We start from the raw sequence: 11,227 nt of genomic DNA on the forward strand, positions 1-11,227 counted from the left end.
GGACATTCCATTAAAAAAAAACGCAACTTTGCGCTCGGTAGGCGTCGGACAATTGATAAAACAATACTTTTTAAAAATCAAACGGTTTAGCCGCAAACGTCCGTGAATAACCCGGTATAAACGTTAAGTTTTTTGTTGAAAAACGCTTCTGCTCTAGATGAGCGGCTGCTAATGCCGGCCACCGACGACCAAAACGCCCGATCTACAGATGATTCGCGGACTTCGGACGAAGAATACCAAATTTCGCCGCTCATCAAGGCGGAATGTCTGTCGAAAAGGCTCAGCCTGGAAGACTGGAGGCCGATGAAAGGGGCCCTCAACATTTCGTCGCTGGATGAAGCTAAATCGTCTGCTGGTAGGTCCATAGAGGTGTGACCTGCTTAAGGTGTTGATGTTATACGATTAAGCAATTTTGGATTAGGTCAGAAAATATGTATGTTGCTTAAAGAGGGACAGTGTGGATAAAGCTATGAGCTTCTTTGAGGCATCGATAGCTAATGTAAACATTCGGTTGTTGCCGAGTAGGTCTGTGCAAGGTGAAACCACTACTGGTAATCTACTTTGTGATGATACGATGGCATTAGTTTTCTTGTTTTTTTTCAACCTTTTCCTTTGCCAATTGATCATCCGTTCCCTTTGTCCTACCAGCAGGAATCGCACCACTTCAGTGCAGGACCAGTTTGCTTAGATAATGAGTTTTCTGGGTTTTTTACGTCCGCCAATTAAACCGGCAGTTAGTAAATCACACTTTGCCCATCGAATAGTAACGAGCCAGCGTATAGACATGGACAAATTATTCGCATTGAACCGATTTCTAGAATAACACGAACAACACCTTTGATTTGTCGCATAATTAGCACAATTGGCGCAATTTTAAAATTTCATCCACATATCACTTGCCGTAAATGGCTCGAAAATTATCAGGTAGATGACTTAACATTCTTGCTAATTAAGCCGGTTTGTAGTGGTTTACATAAGCATTAGGCTGCAGCGTACAGTGAGTCCCAAGAGTGATGGCCATTAGAGTTAGCGGCTTTTTTATGCCAAATTTGTTTAAAGTTGTTGTCCAAAAAATTTGGTTGCGACCATCCACTTGGTTCTTCAAATTACATGGAAGATCTAATTCGATCGTATCAAAGTTGGATTTTTGGCTGGCCTAAACATGAATGCTTTCCTACAAATGCTCGTCTTTAAAAGTTCATAACTTCTAATCCGGAAAATTTCACAATTTATGGGCAACGATTGAATCTTTAGACAGCAAAACCTTCTGGAGTTCTCTTGTGTAGTAAATTAGCAAAGTCAGTTCAGATTTCAAGTTATCTTTCCAAAATTCGCAGATTCTTAACGAKGGAGGAAAATATCTTAAAATTTTCTCGCTTTTCTCCTATGTACATTGAGAAACTTCACACAATATTTCTAAWTTTTATCCAAAACGAGCRTTTTCGCACMAGTGGCGCGCTATCCTCTAATTATAATAAACTTGAAACTCTCTCAGGCAACATTCAATTTAAGTGGCGCAATCATCTTTTTTATTATTACTTRTTGCAATCTTGCACGATACTTTTGAATTAAATGACGAAAGAAGGCTGGAAGCCAGTTTTTTCTTATCATACACGTTCGTTAAAAGTGTCAACTGAATCGCAAAAAACCCTGATTTCCTGCAACATTGGGCTAAAAAAGATGTGCTGTGGCATAACAGCACTTGTACGCTTTTCTTAAAAAAATTCATAAATTCGATTATAGAGCAAGTAGCCTATTGAAAGTTGCTCCATCTATAGAAGACAGTTGAGTGTCAAAATGGTGAATTTTTCAAGAAAATCGTACCAAATCTGTATCCTTGAAAATTTTGCCTTCAAAGGATATGCCTTGGAGCAACTGCACGCTTTCCTTTAAAAATGCATAACTTCGAATCTAGAGCAAGTAGCGACTGGCCATTTTTACCATTAATAGAAAACACCAGAGTGTGAACCTACTGAAAAGTTTAAGAAAATCGCAAAAAAATACGATTTTTTGTTAGAATTTGCCAGTGCGAAAATGTACGATTTTTCTTTAGAATATGCCCACATTTTCGTTGAGGGTCTGCAGCAACTTGACACTTTCTCCAGCTGAAGAACATGCCGGAATTTGATAATGTTGAAGATTGTAAGAGAATCGTACGAAATTGGGATTTTCTGCCACTTAGTAAATACTGGGCTAAAAATTGTAGCTCTGGCACAATGAAATCGTCACTTTTAATCTAGAGCAGGTAGCAACTTGAAAAATTCCCCATTTATAGGCAAGGATTACATCTGCACATAACCAGAGATTCTTTGGAATCCCGATATTTAGCAGGTTGGTACTTGAAAGTTAATAAAAAAAATGACGATCTTTCTCGTGATAAAATCGCAGATTCTCAACGAGGGAGGAAAATACCTTCAAATTTTCTCGCTTTTCTCCTATAGGAGGAACTTTAAATTTAACGCTAAAGTTTCAAAAAAATTGTCGGAAAAATCATGCTTTCCAAAAAATTACAACTTCTGATCTTGGCCAAGTGGCTTCTGGAAAATTTGCCCATCCATCTAAGACACTTCAATTGCAAAATGGTGAAAAGTTCAGAAACATCAMACAATATTTCTAATTTTTACCCAATTTTTATCCAAAACRAGCGTTTTCGCACAAGTGGCGCGCTATCCTCTAATTGCATCGAACGCCCCAGCGAAATCAAGTTGCAACTGGAAATTTTCCTCATCTATAGAAAACACTGCACAAAAACCTCTAGATTATTCCCTTAGCAGGAATTTAAATCTGGTAAAATTGGGTCAAATCGAAAGTACCCAAGTCGCTTATTGGCCTTTGGTCGCCCATGTATTTATTTATTTAAAAGCCGCGAAATAGATTGGTGTTTACGAACGGCTTTAATTCAACAAAATCCAGGCCTTTAATGTTTTCCTGGCTAAAAATACTTTTCGCTGCTTGTCCAGGTTGATGCGATAAAATCAAAGGAAGCCTAGGCCGAATTTCGCCTGAAATTGCGCCATTTAACACTTTTGCGCCGACCTTTACTCGACACTGACCTTCGCGTTTGCTGTGATTTTAGCTTCCGATACGTGCAACTTTCGATGAATACTAATGTTTAAATTCACATTTGCACAACCCAAACATACCGTCGAATATTGATTTTGGCCGCTCGAAATAGCAGGCCATTAATTTTGCGCGCATATCTACACGGTGTGCCAGTTTACACTCTCTTTTGCACCTTTCAATCTTGCAAAGTTTCACTCGGTAGTCTCGGTATTATGTAAATTATTAACGAAACAATCTGGATTGCTAATGGGAATCGCACTAAACAGCCACTTTTCGTCCATTTAAATTCAGTGCTTCTAATTAATTTTTAACAGGCGACGCAAGAAAAATTGTTAACGAAACTGGAAACTTTTGCAACGCGATGCTCGACAAATTGAAATCGTTAAAATCCTGTTCGGTTCTGGAATCCGCCCGACAAGAATTGTCTGGCACAGGGAAAACTTTCCAGTATCTTAAAAATACGCCCGAAGTTAAACAACAGTTGGATTTCATTAAGAAGCTGGACGAAGACATCAACGAGACAATTAGCCGCTACAAGGTGAGTCACGTATCAAAAATTCCTACAAGCTGAATATTATGGTAATATATATATGTGAAAGATTAAATAAGTTGATACTAATCTATCTATTGCTATTTTGTTAAATATTTAGTAAACAAATTCAGCTAAAATTCAAATTATTCACGAATCTCTAAAACGCAGTCCTTTCGGTTGTGACGTCTCTGGTCATATAAATGGCGGATTGTTTACGTTCTGTGCATAGTGATTAGTTGTGTGGCTGTGTTTCATTAACTATTTTGTGGATTTAAATAATTTATAGTTTGTGTTAATCTGAAAAACGGCTTCAGAAGGATTCCTTAAAGCATCAACAAACAATTTAGCATGTGTACATATTTTTATGGTTACCGAATTTTAAAAAAACGACGAACGCTTTGATTCAGCCGAATTTAAGGGTGTCAAAGCAGCAGCGTAAGGAAAAATCTGTAAATTCATTATTAGTTACTCTCTCCTTAATATACGAATCTGTCTGTATTGGTTTAAATTAGGTGAATAATATATAGAATTTCACTTATTCAACTTAACCTAATCTATACATATAGCTGCTTTAAAAGTAAAATTAACTCTTAAATTTGTATTTTGGGCATTAAAAGAACAATATGGTGATATGGGATATGTAGAATTGAAACGCGAGAGTTCTTTGCACACTGTCTGCCTCATCATTAGCTTTTTGTTCGAACTTTCATTAAAATGATCCTCGCAATAAAAAAACATTGATTTTGATTTAGGAACATCACGTCTAGCTGCTTTGAACCATAAAACTTGACGTGCATAATCATGGGGAACGGTTAGAAAAAGTTTGTTTGGAGCACTTATGAGGTATTCTTGCATCCTGGCACAAAACATCACTTATTTTGTGATCCATACATGTCACTATTTTCCATTATGCAAGATAATAATAATCAATAAAATAATGATAATCACAATAACTTAAATAATAAAACAAAGCTGCGAAAACAACAAAATAAACACGAGACACTTTGTTGATATGACCTGCTACGTCACAATCGGGATAGGCAACCGACGATACGGATTAGGCGATTTTGGCGAAAAATATCTGATTTGAATTTAAATTCGCTTTAAAATTATTATGGAGTATCAGTGTAATGTTTGCCATAACTACTTTCTATATATCAACATTAAAAAAAAAGTGAAAACACCCTATTGTTGTTTGAAAAATCAGGCTCGAGTCCTGATGATGAGTAGTTTACATAGGTACTCGAAACATGTGTTTGAACTCAGCTGTAAAAGTTGAGGTGTAGCCTTCAGTAACAATTCGAACACCAAAATTTGAATTTTTCGATCAGAATTTGTTGTTTCGATATAATTGAAACAATAATAGCGAAACGTACACCCAAAATTTCTAGCTTCACTCGATATCTGCACTTACAAAGAACAAAAAATTGCAAATTTTTCAAAGCGGGAACCAGAAATTGTAACTACAGGTGCATTTCAGGGATTCGAGCACAAAATTGCGCCTTCGATATCGAATCTGCAACTCGAAAATCATTTTTCAGTTTGAAAAACAGAAAAATTCGACTTTGATCTAGAAACTAAGATTTCAAGCGTAAATTTCCGCCCGTGATCCTGAAATTTTGACTGAAACCCGGAAGCTCTTGTTCTAATCTTTAAATTTAAATTCAACTTTTTACCTTCAAGTGGATGTTTAGACTTTGAAGATGAAACTTGAAATTCAATCACCAACTTTCCTATTGAAACCTCAAATCAGGACTTTTATCTCAAAAAATTCACTTCATAAGAACAATAATCATGAGGAACGGTTAGAGAGGGTTTGTTTGCAGCACTTATTGAGGCATTCTTGCATCCTGGCACAAAACACCATTATTTTGTGATCCATACATGTCACTGTTTTCCATTATGCAAGATAATAACAATAATCAATAAAATAAGGATAATCACAACAACTTAGATAATAAAACAAAGCTGCGAAAACAACAAAATAAACACGAGACACTTTGTTGATATGACTTGCTACGTCACAATCGGGATAGGCAACCGACCATACTGATTCGGAGTTTTTGGCGGAAAATATCTGATTTGAATTTAAATTCGCTTTAAAATTATTATGGAGGATCAGTGTAATGTTTGCCATAACAACTTTCTATATATCAACATAAAAAAAAAAGTGAAAACACCCTATTGTTAGGCCGTTCGGCTGGAGAGGCTCAGCGCAGAGTTTCAAATGTGCACGTCCATCAATGAACTGAAACTGAGTGAGGAGCGCGGCACCGAAAAATTCCTGCAGATTTGCAACTTTGAGAAGAAGCATCGGGAACGATGCCCGGAAATGGAGCAGGAGACAAACGAAGGTGAGTGAGCATTTTTTGAGCTGCAAAATATTCTGCCTCAAAGCTCCTGAAGGTGATGATGATCCGGAATTAATTGAGGAAACCGCAGCTGAACCAGCTCGGCTTGGTGGTTCCACTGAGGACGGCACTGGCAATGTGAGCTTTATTAGGAAGAACATTTACGTGAGTTTTTTATTGGCTTGTGCCCACTTCTTTGTATCAAACAACTGCGGCTGTCGAGGATTGTGGTGGTTGCATGCTGGGTATTGATCAAACATCATTCTAGGCGGCAAGGGAAGGCCTGATGGCGGGTTTTTCGCTGACCGACGAAGAAAAGGCCAAGATTGCAAACATATTAAAAGACATTGGTAAGTGGAAGAAGAACTCCGAGCTTGATTTTTTCGACGGGAGTGTTTGAGGCAGCTTCTTGGACTGATTGGAGAACTTGTTTTATTTACAAAACAGAAACTAAAGCAAAATTGTGCACTTTCAGACAATTTCCAGTTGGATGAAGCCGAGCTCCAGTTATCAGCAGCTTCCCTCAATGAGGCAACGGCTGCTAAAAGTGGAGAAGATTTATCGGTAAATGCTTTCGCTGTAATGGAAAGTGACCAGATTCGAATGGGGGAAATAGACAGCGAATTGGAGGTGAGTTTCTGCACTAGTTGAAACTCTTTGGCTTCCAGCACAGCTTTCACACACGCAAAAGGGCAGTTTCACCTCAAACTCTATTTAGCCTGCGAAACAACATTTTCCAGAAGTTCCTGAAAGACCAAAATTCGCCGGAAAACCCTCAAAAGGCGCTTTCACTGGTCAAGGACGAAGAGTTCTGGAAACAATACGCACTTGAGCGGTCCCTCAAAGACATTGATGCCCAGCTGAAGAAGTTGTATGATAGCTATGCGGAAGACCAGGAAAAACTGCAAAGAATGCGTGAAGAAGGTGTCGAGTAAATCTGATCGATGAAAATATAATATTTTGGTGACTAAATTTGTACGCCATTGGACGAAGAACCGATCGGCAATTATTCATTTATCCCATTGAAATTCATAGTTGAACAGTTGTGGCTTTCGCCGACTAGTAGGAACTCAGTCCGGATAATCGTTTGATTTATGGGCGCATTTATGCACTTGTTATGAACCCGGCATGATCAAATTAACTTCTACTCGGCGCCCCCATACGACTATTGTATTAGACCGACGGGGGCTTAAGTGGGGCTTAACCCGAACCTCAAATGCGCCTTCACAAATCGCCCCCCTTATTTGTTTGCAGTATTCCACTATTCGGGGGCAGTTATTGGGAATTTTCGATTTGATATGTGATTTATTGAGATATAAGACGATGGACAATTCAAATCTGTCCGCATATTCCACAAAATGCTCTCAATTTCGCAAATTTTTTTGCTAAGTTGCGCATGTTTTTAAGTGTAATTGGTTTAGTTGGAATGCATTTGAGTAAATCAAACATACAGGGTGATTCAAAATTGGCCTAATTCCTCTTACGAGGTGATAGAGGCTCAGTTGGGGAGTACGAGAAAAATATTGAAATTTTTTTTGTTGACAGTTGAAGATCGACTTCAACTTTGTTATTAAGCATTATTTAGAAAGTGTTCCATGCTTAATTGGCAGCATATTGGAATACTCAAGCATTAAAAACGAAAAATTACGATCTTTGCTTCAAATTTCGAACATTTTTGATATAGTTGTCATGAAAATCTTTTGTTTTTGATAAGGGATTATTGAATTGGTTTTAGATCAATAATAATCGCTAATAGTATGAAAAAAACAGGTTTATATCACTTTTGAAGACTTTAGCAGACTCGAAGCTAACAAATACGATTGAGATATGGGAAAAATTAGCAAAAATTTATAGGCAAAAATAAAAACTTACCAAACCAAAAACTAATCGATTAATCAAACGTCAACCTGACAACACAGTAATTCGCTACCAACTTATAAGGTTTAACCGAATCAAACAGTAAATATTCGTTTATTGACCGACCATATCGGCGATTATGTCTATCTCTCTTTAATGTACTTTGCTGTAAGTAAAGTGAACGTGATCGTGACGCATAACGACTAGTTTCAGATTAAGTATACTTGTTTGCCTAACTTTGCGTAAAAACTGAAATGGCGCCAAATGTTTGAAATTCTCACAATCGATTGCGGCGATTCGGACCTAGCGGTTTGTTATGATTTAAGACGATTTAAGGTTAGGTGATTTTTTACCGGTATTTTTTTGTAACCGTAAACTCTTTGGATTTTATTAATCTAGTGTTGGACTTTGACTGTCTTAATTTAATTAATATTGATAAAATTATTAGACTAATAAAGTTTGATTTAGAAGAACTTAACGATGTGTTTTTTAACGTTACTCTATATATTATGTACACCAAATGGGGCGTTTTAATAATAGATAGTTGGCTTAAGTTATTTTCCTATGTGCAATGTGCAAATTTAATTAAAACAAATTATCAACGATTTTTTAATTTTAAAGTAACAGAAAAAATAAAATTACTATTGTAAGAGTCAAGAAATATTAAGCAAAAGAATTGCTGGTATCTTCTGTTTCCATTTACTTTTTGTTTAACATCTCACACTAAGCAACACATGAAAATAAGTGTAGTTCACAGCAGTAGTACTATGTGAATTAATTTCATTATATCAGGCGTATAAAATACTAGGATTTGTAATCAGAAATTTTAAATATTTTAACAATAATGCAACATTTTTTATTAAATTTTTAGTATTTAATGTCATAAGCACTCTTACTTGTTATTGCCACTTGGGGGATGTTTATTATAAGTTTTACCGATCAATAAATCTATGGAATGTATTTACTAATTTGAAAACTATCCATATAAATGTATCGATGTATGTAAGGATATTCAATATACTGTCAAATATGCAATAAACCACACTTTTTAGGAGATTTGCTTAATGGTTTGAGCTGCTTACTTAAATACTACGAATACAAAATCTAATACCTATTTAAGTTGATCAGAATAAATCATTTGTAAATTGTTATAAATTAAGGAATACTCATGATTATCACTGTATTTCCTTGTGCTAATATAAAGGCAATGCTATTATTTTTGTTCCAACAAATTCAAACAATCCCTCTTAAAAAATTAAAAATTACTAGCCAAGAGCGTATAAAATTTACCTATGAATTTGTGCGGTTGTTTATCTCAACAAATTATAAAATAATTATCATCAAACAATAAACAAAACCACCTAACCTTAAATCGTCTTAACTCATGTGTAGAACTTGTCAACGATACGCTTATTTGATTGGTTCGAATCGCCCCAATCGATAGAAGTGACAGGACGTGCCGTATATCTAGACGCTTGTGAAATTCTCTGCTGTTTTTTGCAAGGAAGCGGAAAATAAGGGAAACTTTTGAATATTTTTTTGAGCAAAAATGGTGATTTAGAAAAAAAACGAAGGATTTCGAAAGTGGAACGATAATTTTTTTGTTTTAAAAGGAGAAACTGTACCAAACCCAATTATACAGAGTGATTCAAAATTGGCGTCATTCCTTTCAAGGCGTTATAGGGGCTATCTCAAGGAATTTTGCGCATTTTTAATGCCTTTTTACGTTTTATTTTGCTTTTTCGCAAAATATCAGCGTGTTTTTTAAGCGCTTTTCTTGTATAGTTTAGGCTTGACTTCATGAAGGCGAATCTGTGTGGATATTCTCATGGCTTTTCCCGATCTCCTGTGGCTTTTCTTGCTTAACTGTTCAACGTTTCTCGGCTTTTCAGTCAAGCTTATTAACAGCCGTTTCCCATCAGCTCCTTAATCAGTCTTAAAATGATAAAAAATGCATATTTTTAGCCGTTTGTGCAGCGCTGGAATATTAATGTACGCAGTTCCGGTAAACATGTATAACTGAGGGGTAAAATCCCTGAGCACAGATGTACAATGGATGTATAATTTCCCCCTTAATAATCCATTGTCTGCGAAATCTCCTTAATGAGAGCTGAGGGGCCGCTATGAAGTGGCTGGAATTGCAGGCAAAACCCTGGAATAAGTTTGCGAAATTATTTACGCCAAAGTGTACCTTTGGAGGCTTTGTGTTGGCGCTGAGAGAATGGAGGGATAATATTTTCTGAATTCGTTCAAACGTTGTTCACCCACGATTTTCCTGCTGGCTTCAAAGCGACGGCGTTTTGCGGCTGGAGGGAGATTTAAAAAGTTAATTAAAACCGTTTCGCATTGTATGGCGGCGGATGAGGAAGTTTTAAAGGCAGTTGGCCTTGTGGGTTTACCGTTAAGGCGACTAATTGGGGAAGTTTTTCAATATTTTCAAATTCCCCGCCAGAGGCTTAAGAGTTAAAAAAACTTCAATTAGCCAGCGGACTAAATACGTCCCCCCAAGTAGCGATTTTGTTAAACAACTTCCAAATATTAGTTGAAACGGATTTGGGCTGAAAAGGGAACCACACCGAGCTCATACAAAACGTTATTCTGTCGGCACTGATTTGTCGGTAAATCATTCCATCACAATCCAAACAGGGTGAGATTATTGGATTTGCCAGCCCCGCGGTCGCAAGAAGGGCCGAAGGGCTGGGGGATGCTAAAACAGACATCAATATGGCCGCTCCGCCCTAAAGGTTAGCTGTTGCCTGGGCGACGTGGAAGGGATGCTCTCAATGGCGGCCTCAGGGTGGAGTTTCGCCCCCCTGCAAGACACTGGAGGAGAAAGTTTTCGCTCCCGTATACCGACGGTGGTTTCAGGTGTTTCTGATGTTTTTATTAAATTGCGTATTTAGTTAGGAAGAGTTTTAGTTGCACAATTTTGAACGATGTTGCGCTCTGTTGGGTTCTGCACCCTTTTTTTCTGGAAAATGTGCACCCGAAAAATACCACCCTTAATCTGTCTTTGATGAAAAAACGGCGAAACACACTACGCAAAGAACTTTGGCCAAGCAAAGTGTCTAGAGATTTTCCAAACTGCGTAAGGTTTTAAATAAACGTTCTCTTTGTCCCCGTGTAAAAAACTCTGCACAGCAAATACATTGCACACTTTTGGTTGTCCAAGTTGTTCGGTAGAATTTCTTCCCGACGTTTCGCAAACCCGAGTGGCTTGCATCTTCAAAAGTGGTTTGCTTGAACGCTTACACTGATCGTGATCGGAACAGTGTAATCGGACAGCAATCTTAATATATATTCAAAGGTTTAACAATAGAAATCAGTTGTTAGAAACGCAATCATTTATAGAAATGAAGAGAAAATTATATGATAAGTATTAAATTGCCTAATTCTAGTGGTGTGAATGGAAGTAAAATAGCGG

The 11,227-nt window shown here is 37.1% G+C and overlaps 2 protein-coding genes across 2 annotated transcripts in view; one reads left to right on the forward strand and one right to left on the reverse strand.

Annotated features, from left to right (window-relative positions):
• The window catches only part of LOC109542320, a 13,630-nt gene extending 6,717 nt beyond the window's left edge, over nucleotides 1-6,913 (forward strand). The window contains exons 3-9 of the mRNA XM_019911505.2: nucleotides 158-355; nucleotides 3,378-3,601; nucleotides 5,787-5,949; nucleotides 5,993-6,111; nucleotides 6,215-6,296; nucleotides 6,422-6,576; nucleotides 6,687-6,913. Of these exons, the coding sequence (XP_019767064.2) occupies nucleotides 158-355; nucleotides 3,378-3,601; nucleotides 5,787-5,949; nucleotides 5,993-6,111; nucleotides 6,215-6,296; nucleotides 6,422-6,576; nucleotides 6,687-6,881 (1,136 nt within the window). The 3' untranslated portion in view covers nucleotides 6,882-6,913. The remainder of the gene's footprint in view (nucleotides 1-157; nucleotides 356-3,377; nucleotides 3,602-5,786; nucleotides 5,950-5,992; nucleotides 6,112-6,214; nucleotides 6,297-6,421; nucleotides 6,577-6,686) is intronic.
• The window catches only part of LOC109542321 (ATP synthase subunit b, mitochondrial), an 18,202-nt gene extending 10,344 nt beyond the window's left edge, over nucleotides 1-7,858 (reverse strand). Inside the window, exon 1 of the mRNA XM_048667199.1 lies at nucleotides 7,819-7,858. The gene's annotated coding sequence lies outside the window, so the exon portion shown is untranslated. The remainder of the gene's footprint in view (nucleotides 1-7,818) is intronic.
• Between the last annotated feature and the right edge of the window lie 3,369 nt (nucleotides 7,859-11,227).

This window comes from Dendroctonus ponderosae, unplaced genomic scaffold (genome assembly GCF_020466585.1).
Source record: "Dendroctonus ponderosae isolate FM_Combo_2020 unplaced genomic scaffold, Dpon_F_20191213v2 Dpon_F_20191213_6, whole genome shotgun sequence".
In the NCBI taxonomy this organism is placed as follows: domain Eukaryota; kingdom Metazoa; phylum Arthropoda; class Insecta; order Coleoptera; family Curculionidae; genus Dendroctonus; species Dendroctonus ponderosae.